Source organism: Temnothorax curvispinosus, unplaced genomic scaffold (genome assembly GCF_003070985.1).
Source record: "Temnothorax curvispinosus isolate PA1 unplaced genomic scaffold, ASM307098v1 QBEX01005665.1, whole genome shotgun sequence".
NCBI lineage: Eukaryota > Metazoa > Arthropoda > Insecta > Hymenoptera > Formicidae > Temnothorax > Temnothorax curvispinosus.
Genome location: NW_020215445.1, coordinates 59,750 through 82,805, shown reverse-complemented (window position 1 = coordinate 82,805; position 23,056 = coordinate 59,750). Strand labels below are relative to the sequence as shown.

General features: G+C 37.8%; 3 protein-coding genes across 6 annotated transcripts in view; 2 read left to right on the top strand and 1 right to left on the bottom strand.

Annotated features, from left to right (window-relative positions):
• Positions 1-10,037, top strand: part of LOC112455029 (protein vein) — a 318,859-nt gene extending 308,822 nt beyond the window's left edge. Inside the window, exons 6-9 of one of the 2 annotated variants that reach the window (XM_025016713.1) lie at positions 1,817-1,891; positions 2,649-3,046; positions 7,322-7,539; positions 8,830-10,037. In XM_025016713.1, coding sequence (XP_024872481.1) covers positions 1,817-1,869 — 53 coding nt within the window. In that variant the 3' untranslated portion in view covers positions 1,870-1,891; positions 2,649-3,046; positions 7,322-7,539; positions 8,830-10,037. The remainder of the gene's footprint in view (positions 1-1,816; positions 1,892-2,648; positions 3,047-7,321; positions 7,540-8,829) is intronic. The other variant, XM_025016714.1, reaches the window with a different exon arrangement.
• Positions 10,038-12,051: 2,014 nt separating this feature from the next.
• LOC112455030 (mitotic spindle assembly checkpoint protein MAD2A) lies at positions 12,052-16,903 on the bottom strand. Its single transcript, XM_025016715.1, has 3 exons — positions 16,682-16,903; positions 16,242-16,604; positions 12,052-16,146 (listed from the first exon to the last, which is right to left on the bottom strand). Exons 1-3 carry the CDS (start codon positions 16,752-16,754, stop codon positions 15,947-15,949), a joined length of 636 nt encoding a protein of 211 aa, XP_024872483.1. The 5' UTR covers positions 16,755-16,903; the 3' UTR covers positions 12,052-15,946.
• A 966-nt stretch (positions 16,904-17,869) lies between these two features.
• Positions 17,870-21,881, top strand: LOC112455028 (nucleolin 1-like). 3 transcript variants are annotated; one of them, XM_025016708.1, is made up of 5 exons: positions 17,870-18,090; positions 18,278-19,849; positions 20,152-20,238; positions 20,444-20,994; positions 21,104-21,196. In XM_025016708.1, exons 1-4 carry the CDS (start codon positions 17,989-17,991, stop codon positions 20,969-20,971), a joined length of 2,289 nt encoding a protein of 762 aa, XP_024872476.1. In that variant the 5' UTR covers positions 17,870-17,988; the 3' UTR covers positions 20,972-20,994; positions 21,104-21,196. The 3 variants fall into 3 exon arrangements, with proteins under 3 accessions (XP_024872476.1, XP_024872478.1, XP_024872477.1); XM_025016710.1 differs by lacking the exon at positions 20,444-20,994 and having other exon boundaries at positions 21,104-21,881; XM_025016709.1 differs by lacking the exon at positions 20,152-20,238.
• Positions 21,882-23,056: the final 1,175 nt, after the last annotated feature.

The window sequence follows — 23,056 nt, the reverse complement described above, 5'->3', positions numbered from 1 at the left end:
GATAACTGTCGACATTTGCTTATGCTCGAAGTTAGAGTTCATTCTACAAACTTTTTGTCTTCGAAAGTCTAACACGAGCGGAAATTATTTATAATTTTCTTTTAATAATAATGTTAATTTAAATGCTTGATTTAAGTCAGTATCATATTGATATTAAGACAAAGTCGAAAATCGTATATTTTCAGTAATTTTATTAAAATTTTCTGAATTTCCCAGCTTCTGAGATAAAAAGACATTTTCTGAGATTTGTCCGAAAAGTTTATCTTATATCGAAGAAAAGGTTTAATCAAATAATACCTACGTTCTATTGCTTTTCCATTGCGATACGGTAAAGCACCAAAAGTAATACACCTGAAACGCGGTTCTCGGCACAACCCTTCCACTTTTCGGACTAAATACATGAATCCTAACACGGTAAAGCCAGGACGGTGCACAAATTCGCGAAAGGACACTAATAGCGGTCAAGCTGACTACGGCGCGGCGCTACAATACCGGTATCGGCGCGCTATTATCCGCAAGTTTATTGAATGTTAAAGTTCTATGGAGAATTCTCCATTTCGCGTTTGCCCGGCTATATTTCGCCGTCAGTAAGTACGTCGTTGCTACGTAGCCAGTAATTGGCACGTCAGGACAATGCGGCGTATCAGCGAAATTCCGCCACAGTGCTCATTTAATCAGAAACTACAACAGTACCCATCGAATTCCTTGCTGTTTAACGAATCAAACGTCGGGGGATACCTTCGAGTCGTGCTTATAGCAAAATTGACTTAATAATAACAGTCCCGTCAGGGAATATCACGAGTAATCGAATATAGCGTTGCTCAAGAAATATTCACTGCGCGACTTAATGCCGGTTATATACGTATTTCAATTCCAGAATTTTTTCGTTTTTTTTTCGCCAGAATTGTGTAACTTAAATTATGCTATTAATTATAAACATGAGTAAAAATTATCTTTTACGATCGAACTAAAATTATTTACAACTAAAATGTATTTCTCTAATCGCATTCTTAGTGCTTCAATATACGCACTCGTCTAAAAGTATTTTTATTTATGTGGAAAAAGATTGATAATAGCTACAAATATTTAATCACGATTATAAAAATAATCATTTTTAATTTCTTTTTTATAAACGCAACGCTACACCGTTCGTGCAAGTAACATTAAAGTAGATAGAGAGTGAAAAAAAAGGATTTAACAAGTAGTCTGTTTATGAAATCATATCGTTAAAAGCACATATTATCGAGGTCGTGCACCTTTCGGCGTAGCCGTATAAGGGCCTTACACGCGTTAGACGAGATAGGTGCAAGCGAAATGATTCACGGGCGACAGGAATAGAATTGTGACCGTTTCCCCTCACGTTCTTCTTCAGGGTCGGTGAAGAGCCTTGAAGAGCCCGTAGGGTCGGCAGTCGCTGTAGTACGAGGATGAGAAGCTCGTGCTTTCGAAAGCGCATAAATTTTTTCGACCCATTGAAAATCGTATAAATTACGACAATACGACCCTTTAGCTATTGATCGATTTAATTCGAACAAAGTAGTAGAATAGAAACTGTTCTGCATCGTTTTGTATTGTATCGTAATAATCATAGAGATTCATTTCAATTGCATAGAAATTAATGCGATAACATTAAAATGTAAAACTATGTATTTAGATGTCGTAAACAAAGGAAATATACCTTCGCCTAATAATGACTATTATGCGCGAAAGGATTAATCTTGATATCTCAGTTACTTTTTGAGATTCGCAAAAGAGACATTTAAATCATACGAAATACTTAATGAAGAACTACTTTCTTTTCCTGCTTACACTCAAGATATGGATAAGTTCTCTTCGTTCGCCGAGGACGTGACGCTCGCCCGCTTCTAGCGCATCTAGCGGCACTGTCAAGGTAAATTAATGTATTTCCATAATTCATTATAAATAATTCGTACAATTAATAAAAGTATTTCGCAATATTAATTCGAAAATTATGTTAAAAATTAATTTTAATTTTAAATTTGGTCGGACTCAAAGAATATAGTAAAACTCATTAGAATCAAACCAGAATACTCGAGAGATTCTTCGATAAATTGAAAAATGCAATGATTCTTCAATATAATTCAATGATTTTTGTTATTTTATACATTCCTATATAGAATAATTATGTCATGCGAGTTTTCCTTCCGAAAAGTAAATCATCTTTTTATGGTTATTAAATAGATGTATGTTTGAAACAAACATTGCGATTTTGTAAAGACTATTAATTTTATCATTTTAGAACATTATATCGTCCATTTATTAGACAATCCTCGTGTATACGCGCTGACCTTAACGTTTTATAAATGTTTTACGATTGATATAGAATTGATTTTTACAATCCACGATCTGCCTCGAGTGCGCGAATTATCTCGAAAACAAAATGCGAGACTGTCAATGAACTAACGCGCTCCAACAATAAACAAACCCCTCAGCGCACAGCGAAGCGCCCGCGGCATCCATGTATTCGCCACTGATTTCGAAATATTTAGCGATTACCCCGAAGCGTGAATCCGCGAACGATGCCGATCCGTCCGGGCACATTTATCTAGATAATTCAGCGCGCGCGCATGACACCAATGAGAGGAAAACTAACCATCGATCTTCGTTGGCGTTCTTTCTGCTTGCAGCTTGCACATCGGGACATTCATCGTGTTTTGTTTTGTTGTAGCCTCACCCATCCGCCCGCCCCTCGCTCCCTATTCCCATACAGATTCCTGCATCCGCGACTTCGCCCTTCGCGCTCTTCTCGGGCTCTCTTCCTCAAGCGCGCCTTCTCGCGCTTCCACCCTTTACCATATTACTATCATCCACTGATTCGCGTAATCGTCTCGAGCATTCGACGCTGCTCGCCCACCGTCACTTTTTTCCAATTTCGCTCCCTCGAACCGTCTTCCTTCTATCCGTCATTCTTTACCTTTATCGTTATTCTACGTTTGGTTTGCTGTCTACCGTCATCCACTCGACATCAATTTGCTTCGAGACGACGATGGCAGCCACCAGCAGAAAATATCATCGTTTTTCAAAGGTAAGATGCAACTTTATTATCATTGATTTCGCGAGAAACCTCCGTGAGATTTTCGTATTTCACATGAAACGGGGTGTCTCACATAGCGTGACCTTTTAATTAGAATTTTATGATCACTTTAACGTGTATCTTCTCTTAACAAATACTGACAAGGAGTAGAAAGGAGTAGAAAGGAGTATTTCGCAAATTTCTAATTTTCAGTATTAAATATCTCGACGAGTAAATCTTGTATTGAATTTGTGTTAAAATATAAATTTAAGTTGAAATCTAATGAAAAATTAAGTTTTATTTGTATCTCCTTAAAGTTTCTCTATATGCCAAAGCTCTTTAATTCACAATGTTGAATAATTAAAATCAAATCAAAATTAATTTAATACTCGATTAATTTAAATTAAAAAAAATCGATTATTGTCTCGACATTAAAATAGCCCCCATTCTTCTTAGTTTTCCTTCTATTATCTATCGTTAAAAGAACACGCAGTGGTCTCGCGACACTCTGTGCACGACAGCAAAAAGTTGCCGCAACAGCCACGTCACCCTGCTGATGAACAGAGGAAGACGGAGCTGCTTTCGCGGCGCGCCGATATAAAGGGGTTCAATGGGTTCCCCCGAATGATTTATCGTCCTGGCGAAGGGTAGCTGAGTCCTTGCGACACGAGTCACGTGCCGTGTTCAAAGTTGAAGTTGCGCGACTCGACGAAAATGATCTTCATTGCCGTTCGTGGCTGCGTCAAGAGTAAATTTCGTGTATACGACCTAGCTACCTGACTTATGGGAGTATTTTCGTCTATAATTATATATCCCTTTCGGGTTCACCGTAATTCATGTGAACGCTTTACCTCACGAGATATCGCCGGATTGCGAAGAAAAATAAGGGAAACGAAGTTTTGATCCTCGCTCTTCTTACAATTCGCGTTATCTTACGTTCCTTCGAACACGCTCTTACGTCTACCAAACCCTTGAGAGAGTCACAATCGAATATCGATAACTGTTCAAAGAAAGTACGTATGTACTCAGAGAACATACATATATGTATAACTATATATCTCACGCAATAACGTCCAGTGCTCCCCGGTGTCCTTAGACGGCGCTACGTCGGGCGGAAACGATACGGCTGACCGTTTTTCGTAAAGAAAAAGCCACGTAAAAAGAAAGCCAAAGGGTAAAAGCTGAAAACTACGCGCGGTAAGAAAAGAGACCTGTGGGTATACGAGCGAGCCGGATGTCTCTGCGGAGCTCTTTGGTAAGCTCGTAGCAGTCCTCGCGCGATGCCGAAAGCTCTTTGCGGAAAAGCACCGACTACGTATCCTTGAAACGCACGTCGCATAAACGCTTCGCGTATAAGAGGTACTCCGCGTAGCCGGCCACGGAGATACACGACAGGATGCCCGTATATTAAGGAGAAAAATACGAATCTCGCGGCGGAACGAACGTCGGGCAAAAAGTTTTTTCCCCGCTATCGACATTTTCTTCGTCTTCTGTCGACAGTGCAAAATTGATAATCCGTACTATTTTACTCGCACTTGTATTATATGCAAGAATGTCTGTCTTAGTCTTGAATTAATTATATTCAACATAATATTTAGTATGATGTAAAAATAGAGGTGAGAAATTAGTTAAACTGCGATTAGAATTCACTAATATTGGCGAAGGTAACTTTTAAGATAACACGACAGCGTTGTTATCGCACATCGAAACGTTAGCTTTGCTAGTTTCAACTATGCCATGCCTCGAAGTGATCGCACACGTATCACGTGTCTCTTCGTAGCTGAAGAGAAGGAACGTTAGATGAGCATTCAGACATGTACATGGATATACAGATGTATGTATATATAATCTTAATGCGTCTGTAATGGACTTGCAAACTATTCAACGCGCGCGCGAAACTCACGTTAACTTAAGCACGGTTACAAAGCCGATAGTTGTTAACTTCCGGGATAAGACGAGAGAGAGCCTTGAGACACAGTACAAGTGCTGGTTACCATGTCCGTTGGACCAGCCAGAAACTTCGCCGAAAGCGAAGGTCGTTAATAATTTAATCAATAAACGGATATATAGTTTAAACGAGCAATAAAATGTTTTGAAGACAGATATGAGGCGATGCTGATTACAGCACAATATATTTAAAAAATAATGCAAATTATGATCACGATATCCGAATGTCTATAAAGATTTTTGAATATCCAAGATTTCTTTCTGTATATCTTCATCGTGATAATTTCTTATCTTTTTAATGAGGGAGAATTTTGCTTTCATGTAATTAATAATTTACTTATTTCTAACGACAAAGACGGAACTGTTTTTTCTCGGGAGAAATATCGTATATAGATTTACACAAATAATAAATATCTTACGTTTGAAGTAAACTGACAAGATCATAGAAATCAAAATTAAGGAATATCATAAAAGCATCGCACGCTATATAGAAAATGTGTTTAAATAATTGCTTGTTCTTATTTTATTTCATGTCATCGAAGAATAATCATACTATATCATCTATGGCTGTTACGTGCGTCTAAAATTTTTTAATTGTTTCTGTCAATAAATTCGATAGCACGAACAAATTGAAAAATCTTTGTCCCAAACGCGACAATTATAATTTATAATATATTAATTTTTAATTAACTCCAAGTCAACCGACGTTGTCCCATAGAATCGATAATCCGCGTCGGAGTGTCGTGCGACCGCACAACTTTCCCAAAAGTAACAAACGATGGTTCGGATATGTCAGGCTCGGTGATTAACGATAGCTCGCGGTTCGTGTTCTCTCGCTCATTGCTAACGATCACCGTCGATGTCAACGTGATTCATTTCATCAATTATCGCCGACCGGGTTCTCGCTGGCGAGACGATGACGGCCGAATAATTTGCCGATGATCCTCAACTACGAGCTTGTCCGGTCGGAATTTTACATAGCTATAGCTGATCGATGACATTTTATCGAACTCTTATTGATCAAAGTGTCTATCGGATAAAATAATGGTTAATGAACGTATAAATTTTTTGCGTTGACTTATCCTTAATTCTAAGCAATATATAAATATATGTTGACATAATTGCAGATTTGTTTAAATTCTTTTACGTAAGTGTAATACTCTGGTTATTTTAAACTTTGAAACAATACCTTTATGATTCGATAAAAATGAAAGATAATTATAGAATTTGTTGTTTCAGTAATAATACTGATATTCTTGAAATAATTCAAGTTGAATCAAATTCGGATAAAATGCTTATCTTCCATGAACTTTAAAATCAACTCGGACGTGATTGCCAAATAAGTAAATTTTCAATCTTCATCTTTACTCTTCAGATTGTTCACTGTCTGGTTAAAATGATTAAAATTCGAGGATTTGTCAATAAAACGGTCCTTCCGACGTCAACCGACGCAAGAACCGAACTCGACGATCGTGGATAAGCTTAATGGTCCGTTCTAATTAAAAGACCCATTATCGTCGCTAGGTACTTGACAAAACCGAATCCGCAAACCGCATCTATTACCTAATTCTAACTGCTTGTAATATGCGAATGTGCCTTAGCAATTTTCAACAACAATTTGCGAGGTCGAGAAAACAGAAAACAAAGAACGATCGAAGTAAATATCGTCAAGAAGTCATTAGAAAGACTTGATTACCTTGATTAAATAATCGTGAAAACGGTTAATTAAGTTCACAACAATCATTTTCCAGAGGTTAATTCTTCCCAAGATACTGGTTCGTTAACTACGCTAATCTCAATTAAACTCTTTCTCTTTCGAAAAGCATGACGCAAGAAATTGAAAGACAATGAATTTGGACATCTGTAAAATATTGCTCTAAAAAAATAGAGAGAAGATTCGCAGCCTTCTATCATTGAATAATAGCAATTCTATCGTTGCCAAAATTTTATATATTATAACAGTTTTTATCTATATTGTAACTTATTTATTTTCGGAAGTTTACATCTTACGATAAGATATCATAATGCCTCGCTATTAAAATAATATCTATTGTTCCTAGTTCGGTCGTCATCTATAATCAAGGAGAAGCATCTGATGCCTAGATAGATTTAATGGCTATTCTCCCATTCGAACTTAATCATTCAGTGTTTAGCTTTCAGCAAACTCTACCCCCCTCTTCGCTTTCCCCCAATCTAATAGTTTCCTCGGAGGAGACCGGCGACTCCGATGCTCATAGATAAACTTAACGGTCCCGGGTTAATTAGGCCGGAAAGAGCCGACGGCATTAGCGGCACCTTTCGTGCTACAGGAATAATTTAGTCCACCACTTCCTGCCGCAGGAGAGCCTCAGGAGACGAAGCGAGCCGCCGACCAACGTCATCCTCACACACATCGCATCCTGGACCGTCGTGAGTCGAAATTTCGCCAGCTAGCGAACCCTCACGGAAACCGTCGCACTGAGCGTCCTTTCCCGTAGGACAAAAAGATCCGGAGGAAGAGATACGGCGAAAAGTTTTAACTATGCGTCCGGAGCTCTTCGTCCTGGATCGCGAAAAAGGTAAGGACAAGGACGGTGATATGTTAATTACGACTCCGTTCAAAAGAGAAAGTTTGGCCGAAAGTTCGGTGAAAACATTCTTTTCCGAAGCAATCACAGAGACGCAATCAATACTCGGAATAAAGAAGTCAAAAATCAAAATATCCTACTTTTCGGGAAAAATAAGTTAAAATTAAAATATTTTAACTTCCGGTCGAATTCCCGGAATTTGTTACAAACTGAAATTTTCTCTAAGTTTTTTTTTACTAATATTGTACAACCTACAGCAATGACCTAATTCAAAAATTTCACAAAAAAGACTAACTAAATTTTTACGAAAAAATCAAATAACCGACTATTGTTGATTCAACGTTACAACGTTAGTACATACAGATACAATCGTGTGTTATATAATTTATCAATACGAAAGTTTTTCTCATGAATAACTGACCTTATCGGCAACTAGATATCGATCGCATTTAATCGATTAGAATGATTAGATACTTGAAGTACGTTTGTAAAAATAACCAGCACGCGAGAAGGATAAAACGGAATTTCCATTCGAATGCTCCCACCATTCGTCAAAGTAAAGACGGAATAAACTATCGTCGAGCACGTCGATTCCATTATCCGCCGTTACGGCCGCTCGTTTGTCGAACGACGAGAGTGAAAATGAAGAAGACGGCACGAGAGATGTTCTATTATACTATACCGAGCCTCCGTGAGAAAGACAGAAAGAGGGCAACGCACAGAGGGTAGAGCACAGACACGGACGTGAGGCACGAAAGGGGCATTGAGGGAAGCCTTTTGGTCTCTCGATGCTTTCCCATTATCCCGTGGTACCGCGAGCAACAACCGTATCGAAACGATATTGCGGATATCACGGCACGAGAGAGAAAAGTTTCGTAGAAAACTGTATCGTATTCTTCCGCTTCTTTTTCCCCGGCTTTGCACACGCTAACCGAACCGCTGAGATTGTCGAACTCCGAACGGCAAACTTCGAACATAACTAACCGATATCAAGAGTATATTTTTCCGCATTTTTAATTTTTATCACTGCATTCCTGCATATCACGTTGATTGCCTAATCACATAGTTTTCAAAGTAACGTCCAACATAAATATTTCGTATGATATATTGAGATTAAGAAAATTGGTAGGATATTTATCTTCCTGGGGATTAAGATAGGATAACAAATGGACAACGACGGACGAGAATGATCGAAGAATCAAGACAATATATTTTTTGCTTCCAAACACATTTTATTTCACAAAATGTTCGTGCTGAACAATTCTTACCGTTTGCTTACAGACTATCGCATCAAGTACTCGTACGCTGCCCAGAAGAAACCACCAACCCCTTCTACGAATGGGATTAGAAAACTTCAAACGACGCACCTTGCCACCTCATCTGCAAGAAAACTTCCTCCATTCGACGGGAAAAAATCATGAGACACGATAATGAACACGCGAATGAACGTGGAAGAGGATATTACGAACTCGCTGCTACTTATAATCCATTGCACTCTGGTTGTTTCCGTGGAGACATTATAATAGTTAGCTTCTTATAAACACCGTGGGTACATATACCTACTCATTGATTATAGATGTACATTGTTACATCAACAAATTCTAATCATTGAAGGTTTACCCATTAAGTATGTATTTTCTACTAAATCAATCCTGTCGGTCATATTTTATATTAGTATTCTAATACGTCTAATGACTGTCAAATATCCTGTTATTTTTCAGTTCATATATTTCTTAGTAAACCATGATTTTAAAAAAGAACTCGATAAGACAGTAATTTTTCAATCAAGATTATATCAAATTTGCAACCTTCAGTAAAAAAGATGGCAACATTACACAAATAAATTTGCTAATACTATTTTCTTCCACGAAAACAATCGATTTAAAGTCAAACGTCGAAACGAGGAACGAAATCGAGGGACGAAAGTGCCCTCCTGATTTCTGGTAGGACAGGAGAGGTGTGTCAAAGGTTCTCGTAACGCTCGTTTCCGGTGGGGTTTGCACAAGGAAAGCGGAATAAGAGAGGAAAGCCGTCGTAAAACCATACCATAGGGCACGCTCAGATCGACGTAGTACCACGGGGATGTCGTGATATCATTTTACGGGATTGCAGGAAGAGGGACTCATGAGGATGATCCCGAGTACCGTAATAGGATTTTCGGGATCAGAGCTTTACGCAGGAAGGATTGCGGTATCTTTCGGGCACCAAATAACGCATAACGCGAAATTTTCAGCTTCCGCAGACAGGATGCAGCTTTAATTAACAGAATGTCCTACGATCACGTAAACCAGTGAAATTTTAACTATACACCTGACTTGGTTGATAACAGAAAACGAGATAATAAATATCATATCGTTAATTACACGTCGTTCATAAAAACAAATTGAGATTTAAATAAACTTATAATTAAGCTATTTTTGACAACACTAAACTTGACAATTCTATTAATAATTAAGATACTTTTGTTTTATATTATTATTTTTACTTCGCGTCTGTAATATTTTTCCTAAGTAAAATTAGAGAGAAAGATTTTTTCTTCTTTTATTATGTTAAATTTTCAATTTAAATGTTAAATTCTTATAATTTATATACACTTTCTCCAACATTTATTTCGTATTTACTTCATAAACTTTTTACTTTAAAAACAGTATATTCTTTATACATGAACTTACAGTTCGTATAACTTACAAGAAAAAACACTGAAAGTTTGGACACTTTTGTTATACATGTACTTATGAATAGGATGTTTTCATTATCTCTATTATATATATATTTTTTTTCATTTCAATCACAATATTAAACATTTTTAATTATGTTCCAACATATTTTAATTATCTCTCAACATTTTAAACTATCTCAGCTGCGTTATGCTAACTTTGGGATTCAAAGTACAGACATAAATCAAGTCTCTAAGAAGGTACTAAAATCGTGAAGATACTAAAATCGCTGGCTCATAAAAATAATAAAACGGTCAGCTGAAAAATTTGTATATACAGCCCGGAAGATATACGTCGCAACCGTTTTGTATGCTAAGAAAGGATCTGGCCAACCGCGAAAAGACGTTCTGCGACTCCCGAAGAGATTTCGCCGAAAAGAAATCCGGCCTCAACGACGCGTTCAGGGCACTCCTATTGTACAAAGTAATCCCTCGTACCCTCTTTTTAGGCGTCCGGCGCAGTGCGTCAACTCTCGAGCGATCGAAACACCGAGCAAGCTCCATATGTCGATTCGTCTTTTCTATTTTCCGCTTACAGAGCGAAAAAAACACGAAAGTTAAGTAACAGAAGACGACGATGATGAAACTATGCGAGAACGTCGTTTCTACTACGTTTGTCGATCTCAACACAATTATGTCGTCACTGTTTGACGATGAAATCAGATGTACTTTAATTAACGAATCTCGCAATTAATATTGGCGTAAGAATAGCTTCCGCGGCCAAAAAGAACAAGTAATTGCGTTTCATCGTTACTGTAATAACAAATCATAATAGCGAATAAAAACAGAGCAAGAATAGAAATATCATTAAGTTACGATAATTATGTCTTCATCGCATTGTTTAATGATTTGACTTTACAGATAAATGTTGCATATTGACAAATTTATTAAAAAGAAGATATAAGTGCATATTGTTATCAAAAAGATCCTAGTTTACGAATCAGAAATATCTTTCTTGATAAATTTTCTGACATATCTTTTTAGTATCAAATTATAAAAACATCTTATCGCATAAGTGGATAAAAATTCTTAAATTTCATGAATCACTTTTGACAATCAATTTATTATTATTAATTATTTAAATTACTCGTGTTTTTATTATATTAAATTTGTCCATGTAAACCGCCGTCCCAAAATTATTATATTAAACGTTTCAATAATTCGAGAAAAAACTTACAAAGACGCTTTCAATAAATCCAAAATCTTTTATGCTATTTGCTGACGATGATAGTCGTATCGAGAGGATGTTTCGCATTTCCATTGACGAGAGTGGACGCACGCGCTAACTTTTTACATTTTAAGAACATACACGATTACGTGTAGATAGTTTTGTGGGCGAACAAAGCGAGCAGAGTGTTCCGAGCCGTTCTCACGTGATGAGAAGCGGAAAGTACTTTACGACTCTAGCTATAAAAGAAGAAAGACTCTCGAGTGAGAAGAGAGATCGTCGTAGCGTATGATGTCCGTGCAAGCTTACTAGTGCCGCCGTGCTTTTTCGTTGAGAATCCGTTTCGTCGCTCGTACCTAATCGAACGATTTGTATGAAAGTCATCGTGAGTCATCGCGAGACTGGCCGTAATAATCGGTATTTCGCGACATCAACGAGCGAGTTTCGATTTTACAGCAGCGAAAATGATATGTTAGAGAAAAACTGACATTATAGACTCCCATTTTTTGAAAGTACTTTTAAAAGTACTTTTTCTATATAATTCTATATAATTTAACAAAATTATATAGAATGTTAAATTGTTATAATATTATTATATATTATCTATAATTATGTAGAATAACGTTAAAATACCGTTTAAAAACGGCACATGATAAAAAAATGTAAAGCGATTTTTTTGGCCATTTTCTTAATCAACTAAGATATATAATAAGGAAATATAATATTATGTATATATTGATGAACGCTATTTTTATTCACTTATCGACATTTAACTGACATGGCCGCAATGAAAATTCTTCAATTTGCTCGCTTAATATCGTAACTCAGTTCAAATGCGCAATTACCGTGACGAAACGGCGAGTCCGCGAATAGTGAACAAAAGAAAGAATGTATTTTATGATATTTTACGCATAAAAGAAAGAGGAACGATCGTAAATCGAAATATAGCGTTAGTCCAAGGTAAAATTAAGTAAGTAGAGGTGTATAAATAAAATGACAATTCGGGGCGTGCCGTTTTGCGCACGCCTCGCGCGGGGACGCCGCGTCGCGTCGCGATCGAACGCGATTTTACATTGTAAGGAGAATCGATTCTCGGTCCACGAGAAGTGGATGGGACCGCGGAACGGTGGTTGAGCATATACGTTGCGTCCGTCACGTCGGCGATTAATTAACGATGGGACGTTTACTTTATCCATTATCGTAGCCGGTATTAGTACTTTACCGATGGCGCTTGTGATTTCTGCCCTCTCGATCCATGAACGTTCGATCGTGATAACGATCGTAAGGATCTCCGCGAATTGCATCCGCGCGATTATACGGAGGCTCGTGACACGATTGAACGGTCCGATCGACGACACTTTCGCGAATCTTGATTAACGCGAATCACCGTTTCGCGCGAACGATGCCCAATCACTGGTATACTAAGCGCTACTGTAAAATATTGTATATTATTTCGCGTTGTTTATTTTTCAATGTTTTTACTAGAAACGCGTTTCTACGGTATTTAAAAAAGAATTACCGCATACCTAATGTTACTGAAGATCGGCGCTGCTCCGCTACACCGTATAGATTGCGAATTGCGACCAAAGGAAATGTTTGTCGCGATCCGTTAAAAATTACAGAACACAATACGAAAAAAGATATAAACGAATTGAAAAGGGACAAATTTATTGTCGTACAGATGTTGTATCTAAATAAGTGTTGTTATTGTTACTTGTAAAATATTAACAACAAAATTGCATTTCAATAATTGAAAATTTTTAGAGTTATTATTGCTTTGTTACATTTTAAAACTTAAAATCAATCTCAACAGCATCATACGCACAGTTCTGTGCATTAAAAATTTATAATTTGCATGTAACATCCGATTCCAATGCTCAGTGTTATAAATCCCATGTTTTCTTCATTATATTCAATTTCTTTTTCAACTAGCTTTTTCTAATAACAATTTCCATTTACCTAATTTACATCGCGAGAGAACTTTAAATAATTTACGACCCAGCAAACTCCATTATCATCATTGTCCGCTCTTTTACGGTGTTGCGAACCAGCGGGATAAACACGTTTGTAAAACTGCAGCGTATCTCCAGCAGCTTTCGCAGTGTGTGAGCTAAAAAAACGAATGCAGAGCAAAACTAGTCTAGGACACATTTAAAGAGCGTATGGCTTGGATGCGGAGAATGTAATGTCCGACTTTGGCATAAATCACGTGCTTTTGATGAGAAACAGAATATTTCGAGTAGAAAATCTTACAAACATCTAATTATACGCGGTCATATTCGCGAAACGACGACGTTAACAACTACAGTCATCTCTTGCAGAATGTGTAAAATTCCACGAACTGTTCGCCGAACATTCCTCTAGTTTCATCAAATTTCATCAATTTGCTTATCAAAAAGTTGGAAAAAATTGATACCGGATATATTAGTTACCGCAGAATGTTACTGCTACGATAAATCGCGGAAATATTCATTGACGTTTCGGAAAATTTCTGAAGAACACGTGTTAATGTAATTTATTAATGTAATTCGCATAAATACAAAATACTCGATATTTGTAAAAATAGATCCTTGAAATTTGAAACGTTCATAAAAGGGCATCAAAGGTCCGGGATATTTTTTACAATCTTGAATGCTCGAAACTATTTTCTCAAAAGTACCGTTATGTCTCAAAAAAACGAGCCAAGCGGACGAGAATCGGACGTTTGCGTTCCGCGATAGTCTTTATAGCAAAAAGACTACGCACTATTAATAATATGGCTAATTCTAGCAGCACGAAATATTAACGTTAATAGCGAAATTATTATAAGGGAGACGTAACGGCGAATTACTAATAAAAGTATAGGTCGCCATCGATGTTTCCCGAAACAACCTCCTTCGACGAAATGGCGCTCGGAACAGTGGCAGATATAAATGAAAGAAGTGATACTCTTTTATTCCAATAATTGGCTACTCTTTGACGAGAACAACGCCACATTTTACGATAATCGCCTAATGAATAGTACGCAATAAAAATGTTACGCTCTCTATCTGAAAACTATTGACTTCTCCCTACGCTAAAAAAAACAGATTTCATTTACTACCTTTAATTATTACGCAAAATAGAATACACGAGTTTACAACTGCAGATTGCAATGTAAAAAAAAAAATTGAAATATTTCTAATTAAGTAGGTTGAAATGTACATAGAAATTTTGATTTAAATATAACTAGTTTATCCAAAAATAATGTGGCAGATTAATTATCTAAAATGGTCAGATATACATGAAAAATATACAACTTGGATACTTACAATAATAAAGTATCTAGATACAAAAATAAAATGCTCATTCTTCGTAACATCTTCATAACAATTCTTACAATAAATTTTGCTAATTTTTTGATAATTTATTTTAAGATTGCTTTAGACTCTTTACAGGGTTTATTCCAGACAAATATGAAATTTCCAAAACATGTAGCGGTTATTCGAATAAGACGCAAGCATTCATTCATTCATTTAGATTTGTCATCGAGGATCGAGTGCCGATTAACGGGCATCGCGGACAAATGATAGCGTGTGTAAGGCACAAGTTTTATTACTGAATTTTGTTTCTATCCAAGTGAGGCAGATTATAATCGAATACGTTACACTTGGATTTATGGGTAGGTTCGTAAAATGTGATTTACCTGAATTAAAAGAGCATGACGCTGAACCTTCGAATTATTTTTTTCGATTATACGTTATTTCATTTAAGATGCTTTAGAGATGGAACATAACGCGAGGAATTGTTAGGAAATGGTTGAGACTAGTATCAGCGTCGAGATTTCATGTGAGAGAAGCTTTATGCTGGAAGACGCTAACGTTAGGTGATTATTATAAAGCGTCGACAAGCGAAAATACTTTATTCTAGTCGTATCTCTCATGCTTTGCCAAGTAAGCAAATGTTGTAACTCTTGTGTTTAAATGTAACGGTCAATTATGTTTTAATAAAATCTGCCAAGATTCTCTTGTCAGTGTTCCATGTGTTTTCCTTACCCTTTTTATTCCTATGACCCTTATCTTTTCTTTCATACAAAAGTAAGCTTAGACCTACATTTATAACTAAAGTTTTAGAGTACTAAAAAAAAAAGTAAAAATTAGAATTTATTTATATTTTAATACCTTTTAATACCTACTTAACGTTTTAAATTTATATTGGCCAAAATATCTAATAGAACTTAAATATGTTCACTTGTACTTTCTTCTGGGTACTCTACTCACATTTAAAAGATCTGTTGGTTTCTTGTTTAAAAAAATATATTCGTACAAAATGCGTTGAGAATAACTGACATGTTAGTTGTAAGTATTATATTAATTAAAATCTTATGACTGTCATAGATTGTAAAAGAGTATCGCTATGCGATTCAACCGGACCAGTTTCTATGGAGTAACAATTAATAGAGCAGTCTTTGGTAATGGTGATTGATACATACGCAACTGACATAAAATGGAGTTTGTATTTACAATTGTTATATGCAAAAAGGCAAACACTTAGGCTCACGTATTTTTATAACTGACTACAGTATCCATTTTATGTAAAGAAGTTGAGAATGATCTAAGTTGTACCTCTTGACTGTTTGCAATAAAAACTGGCTGAGTCTCGTCCCACTGGTTGGGAATATTACAGTCCGGTACCGTGTATGTAAGTATATCGAAGGAACACAGGCAATCCAAGAGTGGCAGAAAGCTCACTGTACCTGCAAAAAATACTTTGTATTATGACCTGAATGCGTATGAACGAACCTGAATAGAAACATTGCAGCATTTTGTTCAAAATCACATTAGACGCTACCTGTGATCTGACGTATCACTTCCCGTATCTCCTTCTGTATAGTTTTCACATCCTTAGTCCCTATTTCAGGCAGATCGGCCTTGCCGCTGCCGTCCGTTCCGTTCTCTTTCTGGTCCTCGTAGTCGACCTTAAAGTCCCACTTCTCCAGCACCTCCTTCGTATTGACATTCGTTATGACGAGCGTGATCTTGCGCACCTTACGCTGGACAAGCCACTCTTGGATCTGTCCCAGCACGGTATTCAGGAAGGACGTGATCTTCTCGTCCGTGGACGTGAAGATGAACAGACCGAAATGTTCGGAGGGTTGAAACGTCTCCGGCGGATATATTCCTCTTTGATAGAGTATACTATTGACCCCATAAACTGCAACGAAGAGTAACAATCAGAAAGAGGTTAGAGGTTACCTAAAACCTGAATTCGACCCACGAAATCGTACTTACGCAGGTATTGCGTGACCAACTCGGCGGAACCTTTCAGAGTAATGCACTTAGCCCTTTGCTGCGCCTCTGTCATACTGCGGAACGATCGGATCACAGTTCACCGGGAGATCAAAGCGGCAGAATCACGCGGACGCCGGGTTCCAGGTTACGAATTTGAAAATAAACGGCTGGTAAGCGACCAATCACGCGCGAGCGCGCCAGAACGTTCGTCTGTCGCGCGACCGGCGGCACCGGCGCGACTCGAAATCGAAAGCTCGAAAGAAAAGCGCGTTAAGCTCGTATCACATTGACGATTGCGTCTACGTTTGCGTCTACGTCTTTTGACCAATCAAAACGGAAATTGCGTATTGCAATCGCCAGCAACTACTTTCTGATTGGTCAAGAGACGTAAACGCAAACGTAGACGCAATCGCCAAACGCTAGTGTGATACGAGCTTTACGTGTTCGGCGAAGCAGCACTTCACATTCTTCACATGTTAAAACTTCTAGAATCTAGATATCTAGAACATGTAATTTTTATATTTATGAAAAAATTATTGCTGAAGTTTAAAAATGTCCTGAGAGCGTAGGGACAATTTCTGATCTAATTATATCTAAAAAAGATTTTATAAATTGTAGCTTGTGGAAAATAAAATGTAGTCGTGCGTGAAACAGAATGAACGGAATGCACTCTTTAACGTATACGTCTAGGGGTCGATTGTGTATCTTGAAACGAGGTAAAAATTACAAAAGTTAACAAATTTTATTAGATTTCGACAAATAAAATCGTAGATACGCTAGTGAATTTTCTCACATTTGTAATTTTTACCTCATTTCAAGATACACAATCGACTCCCTCTGTTCACAGAGAAAAGACCAATCGCGTGTTAACGCAGAAGACGCCATATTGCTACATCGTTTTACGTTAGGCTGAGTTTCCACTGAGCACATCACGCGTCGCGTCATCCGAGTTAACCAATCAAAACATTCCATTTTGATCTCGTTACAAATAATGTAAAATGGGATGCTTTGATTGGTTAACTTTTGATGACGCGACGCGTGACGCACTCAGTGGAAACTCGGCCTTAGACATGTGGATTGGTCAATCCCTTCCGGCGCGTACGTGTCACGCGGAAGCTCATCTATTAACATCACGCAAACTCGGACCGGGCGACTACAGCGCCACAAAAGCCACGAGTGGCAGTGGAGTGGAGTGGAAGTGGAGTAGAGGCCGGCACGAGAGCATCAGAGGAAGCAAGCGACGTTCGTCGCAATCGTCGCATTCGTTCATTTGCGATTGGAATACGTATCCCAGCGTATCCGGCATCATGGTTAACGTTGAGGAAATGTTCGTTCTTGGCCTCGTGTTCGACTATTTAAAGAAGAAAGATGTGTCGTTGGCGACTGTCTTCCAAAAGAAGACAAAAGCGGTAAGTCGCGGAGGTGGCGGACGCCGTGCGCCATGCGGCGCCGGAACACCGCCATGCTCCTTAACCACGTGGGTGTGCAACGCGTCCAACGTAATTTCTCGATTATTTTTACCGTTGCCGCCTCGCGAATTCCTAAATATTGCATGTAATCGGCAATAATTGCTTTATCAATGCTTGTATCTTTCAGCCGGCTCTATCAAAAGGATGTCCGACGATAATAGAAGTACTTAGGTATTTCCAAAGGAACTCGCCTAAAAAGGTCTCGATCGTTGCGCAAAATAAGAGTAGCAGCTCGGATTCGAGCTCGGAAGGTGAAGAGGAAACTGAAAAAAACGTTACACAAGTTAACGGCAAAAGATCGATAGTAGAAACAGTACCTCTTAAAAAGGTAGCGGAATCTTCCTCAGAGGATTCTTCCAGCGAGGATGAAGAAGAACAAGCTCAAAAAGCAACAAAGAAAGCAATTACAAATGCCAAGGCTCCTGTTGCGCAGAAAGAGGAGAGTTCTGATGAAAGTTCTGATGATGAGGAATCACCAAAAGTTCCAACAAAAGCTTCGCTAGAACCAAAAACAAATAACCAAGCAAAATCTGGCCCTATTTTGAAAGCAGCAAAAGCAGTTTTAAAAGCGGTTCAATCATCCAGTGATTCATCTTCCAGCGATTCATCGTCTAGTAATGTTGCCACTCTTCAACAATTGATAAACCCAACTACCAAACAGCCGGTGATGCAGACATCCACGCCAAAAGGCGCTATTTCTAAAATACAACCACAAAAACAGAATAAACCGACAACAGCACAGTCGGTTACAAAACGGGAATCGTCATCGAGCGAAGAAAGCAGCGACGAAGAGGAATCGACGCCGCAAAAACCAGCTTTTAGTAAACCAACAGTGCCAGCAAAACGAACTGCCATGGAAATGTCTTCGAGTGAGGGTAGCAGTGAGGAGCTTGCTAAGAAGAAGAAATCTTCCTCGAGCGAAGAAGAGAGCAGCGAGGATGAGCCTAAGACAGTTACGTCAAAGGCAGCTGTAATTTCAAAGGCACAAAATCAGAGTAAGCCGGCGCCAGCAAAAGCAGTTAAAAAATCAGAATCGTCATCGAGCGAAGATAGCAGCGACGAGGAGGAACCTACACCGAAAAAACCAATTGCTAATAAACCAACAGTATCGATAAAGTCTACCACCAAGAAAGAATCTTCGAGCGAAGATAGCAGCGAGGAAGAACAGTCTGTTAAGAAACCAGTCTTGGCAGCTGCCGCTAAGAAAGCAGCTACAACAGCTGCCCCTAAGAAAGAAGAATCTTCCTCAAGCGAAGAAAGTAGCGAAGATGAATCTCCTGTCAAAAAATCAATTCCCGCTAAACAAAATGCCGCTGATAAAACTGGTTCTGTAAAGAAGAACGATTCGTCAAGTGAGGATTCGGAGGAAGATTCCGATGAAGAAGAGAAACCAACGGCAAAGACAGTAACAAAACCAGCGATCGGTAAAACATCGAAGAAACAGGAATCGTCTAGCGAAGAGGATTCGGAAGATGAGGCACCAGCAGAGGCACCGGTCAAAGCAGCTACCAAGAAAGAATCCTCGAGCGAATCTGATTCAGATGCCAGCGACTCCGATGAGAAACCAAAAGTTCAGACGCCGGCTAAAGGACAAAAAAGGAAACACACCGACAAAAATGAGGAAAAACCACCAGCAAAAGTTGCAAAAAATGACTACACCAACTTTGTGAAAGCTAATAGTAGCTTAAATGGAGATAAGGTACGCAATGTTTTCGTATAAAATAAAATTTAAAATATTCGTTGCTAAATTGAATAGAAAGTGATCAACGTGATAAAGGTATTTGGAATCTTCTTGCCAAAAACTGAGTTCGCTTATTAAAAATATTGGAAATTGCACGCTTTTGTGCAATCACATTGATCACATATCCATCAAACATTCTCTTGCTCGCTTTCTGAATGCAACCATTACTGCGATGTTTAAGTAACAATTAAACGTAGTTACTACTTTGAAAGAATGATATAATGAAACGCTTTCTTATTATCTGTATGATTTTTATTTAGCTACAGAAAAATCGTACGTATCAACGCGTGAAAAGCGACAACATCGAATTGGATCCTAAGTTGGCTAATAATTCCTTCGAGGCAAAGGTAAATGCTCGGAAACCGTCCGAGAGGCGTAGGTCACTCGCCCTTTTTATAAAAAGCTTGAGACCATGTTTCCGTGCATTCACCGAGTTTATCAAAATTTTAAGATCTAAAGCAAATAAAAGCAAGAAGAAAGAAGAGAAATTAGTAGCTTTATAATAAGCATATTTCCAATGTGGGCGATTGACCTATTCCTCTTTTGTTTTAGGGTGAAGATGAAGACGATAACAGTTTTAAAAAACAAAATTCGGAACGTGGCGGATTCAGGGGATTTAGAGGCGGTAGGGGGGGTTACCAAGGAGGACGCGACGAGGGTGGTCGTGGCGGTTTTAGAGGCGGACGCGGCGGCGACCGGGGTGGCCGTTGGAACAACGATGGTGACAGGGGTGGACGTTGGAACAACGATGGTGATAGGGGTGGACGTTGGAGCGGCGGCGGTGATAGGGGTGGTCGCGGAGGTCGCGGTGGTCGCGGTGGTTTTAGGGGCGGTCGCGGTGGTGGTAGAGGTGGCGGTAGAGATAGTTTCGACGGTAGAAAATCTTGGGGCGGAAATAATAGGGATGGCGATGGACCGAGGAAATCTTGGGGCGGAAACAATAGGGATAACGATGGACCAAGAAAATCGTGGGGAAACAATGAAAACAGCGGTAGAGGAGGTTTTAAGGGTAGTTTCGATAAAAAATCTATCGACATCTCGGCGCCACCTCAAAATAAAAAAATCACTTTTGACGATTAATATTAAATAGATTGTATATAAAGGTGAGGGAAAAATCATGATTACACACATTACTACAAGGATTTAATCTTTCAACCTTTAAGAAAAATGTAAAGATATGATATTTAACGTCCATTTTTTTTCCCTCAACAGAGAGGTGCACGAGGATCGTGGGGAGAACGCGCTAATGAAGTGCTGAAATTTACGAAAGGCAAGAGGTTCCGACATGAGAAGCAAAAGAAGAAGCGTGGTTCTTACCGCGGCGGGCACATAGATACACAAGTTAATTCCATTAAATTCGACAATTAAACAGTTATACTTTATAATTCTTTCTTACGACCATATTTAGATCAGTAAAATACTTAGTTAAGTTTAGTTAAGTACTGATTTTACACTGTATACATGTAACAAAATATATAAGACAGCTGTTGTCCAATATTTTAAAGAAAAGACTAAATGTAACGAGTTTGGTTAAATGTTCACTGATGTATAATTGCAGATAAATTTAAACCGCGTGTACCGTATATAACTAAAATTAATAGAACTTACAACTAGAATGGAAGCTAGTGAAATATCGAACATAAATTAACTTATTTGGCGTAATATGTGTATAATATCTCATCGAGTTACGTGTTTACGTTTTACGTTATATAATTTTGTTTGATATATAGCTATATGTACTTTTAATCTGTACCATTATGCGTTCAGCCGAATTTGCCGTTATTGGAGAAAATTCACGTTATTGGACACGCTATTACCAAACAGTATATACTTTATAAAATGTGTTCCTTATTTTCGCAATTATTGATGTTTGCAATTATTTTTTCTATGTGTATGTCATGAAAGTTTGTTAATATTGTCGAAGATACCTCGCAAATGCTGTAACAACACGAGGATATGTTTCTAAATATAAATTACATTATAACGAGTACTAATACGTTCTTTTTAAAACACTTGATAGTAATAAGTTTTACAGAATTTATTTTTAAAGCTCCTATATACTGGCTCGATTGTCACGTCTACATAAAGTAATGTTGCTCGGATTAACCTACCTTATTAATTATTCTTCATTAAAAATTAAAACAATTATTAATTATTTAATAACAACATGGACTATATGTCTATTTTATATTTATTTGTCTATTCTTTGAGATTTTTATTCAAGAAAATTTATGCTATGAATGTAATCTGTAATTTTAATTTTACGATGCAAGAATTTTTGTTAATTTGAACAAATTTTAATATTATTTTCTGCTTGATTTCATTTTTAAAATTTTTTCAAAAAAATTCTCTTAATAATAAAGCTATTATGATTAGTGCGTCATAAAAAATTAACTAGTAAAAAGTTCTTGTGTGATAAAAAGTTTAGCACGATATAATTCCGTTTAAAAAATACATTACTTTCAGTTGAATATATCCGATAGCTTTATAGCTCTATTAAATTCAAAAAATTCCATAAAAAATTGAAATTTTTTCGTTTATGTTGAACACTAAATATTTTCTCGTCGCAGCCCGCGTACTATTCTGTATTTTAATCAATACCGATAACAGTGATAACAGAATAAAAACCAATTTTTTATTTTTAAGAAATTAATTGTTGCTTTTTTAAGAGCAATAATTTTTTCCAAAAAGACCCGATTTCCTCTCGGTCGTTCTAGTATAAAAAAAACTTCATCAGGCTCAATACGTTTCCCGACCTACCTGAAAAAGGGATTCATGGGAGAGCCTACCCTCTTTCACATCAAATTGTCTTCTTTCTCCACCAGTAAGCGGAAAAAGGTTTAGAGGCAGAATATATAGGGGCCAGTATCCCCAGCTAGAAAGGAAGAAAGAGAAAGAAAGATCCCCTCTTTCGCCCCGACTCGCTGCCCAAGCACAGAGAGCGGTTACTTACGATTCTACAGTCAACCTCTGGACATCCACCTGCGAGGACGGAGGTGCTCGACCCCACTCGACATCCGGTGCAGTGACATGAACGGTGTTTAAGGAAGAGAAAGAGAGAATCGTGTGCCCTAATTCTCTAATATTCCCTTTTTCGGTATCTATAGCTTTTTTTTTACTTACCCGGTCTCTCGAGGACAGTCTGCTTGATTTAATGTAACGTGG

Excerpts from the sequence above, each read along its gene's own strand:
- LOC112455028 (XM_025016708.1), top strand. The coding sequence starts at position 17,989 with ATGGTTAACGTTGAGGAAATGTTCGTTCTTGGCCTCGTGTTCGACTAT. Across the intron at positions 18,091-18,277 it reads TCCAAAAGAAGACAAAAGCG|CCGGCTCTATCAAAAGGATG; the intron begins GTAAGTCGCGGA and ends TGTATCTTTCAG. Across the intron at positions 19,850-20,151 it reads GTAGCTTAAATGGAGATAAG|CTACAGAAAAATCGTACGTA; the intron begins GTACGCAATGTT and ends ATTTTTATTTAG.
- LOC112455030 (XM_025016715.1), bottom strand. The coding sequence starts at position 16,754 with ATGACAGAGGCGCAGCAAAGGGCTAAGTGCATTACTCTGAAAGGTTCC. Across the intron at positions 16,605-16,681 it reads GTTGGTCACGCAATACCTGC|TTTATGGGGTCAATAGTATA; the intron begins GTAAGTACGATT and ends TCTTCGTTGCAG. Across the intron at positions 16,147-16,241 it reads AGTGATACGTCAGATCACAG|GTACAGTGAGCTTTCTGCCA; the intron begins GTAGCGTCTAAT and ends TATTTTTTGCAG.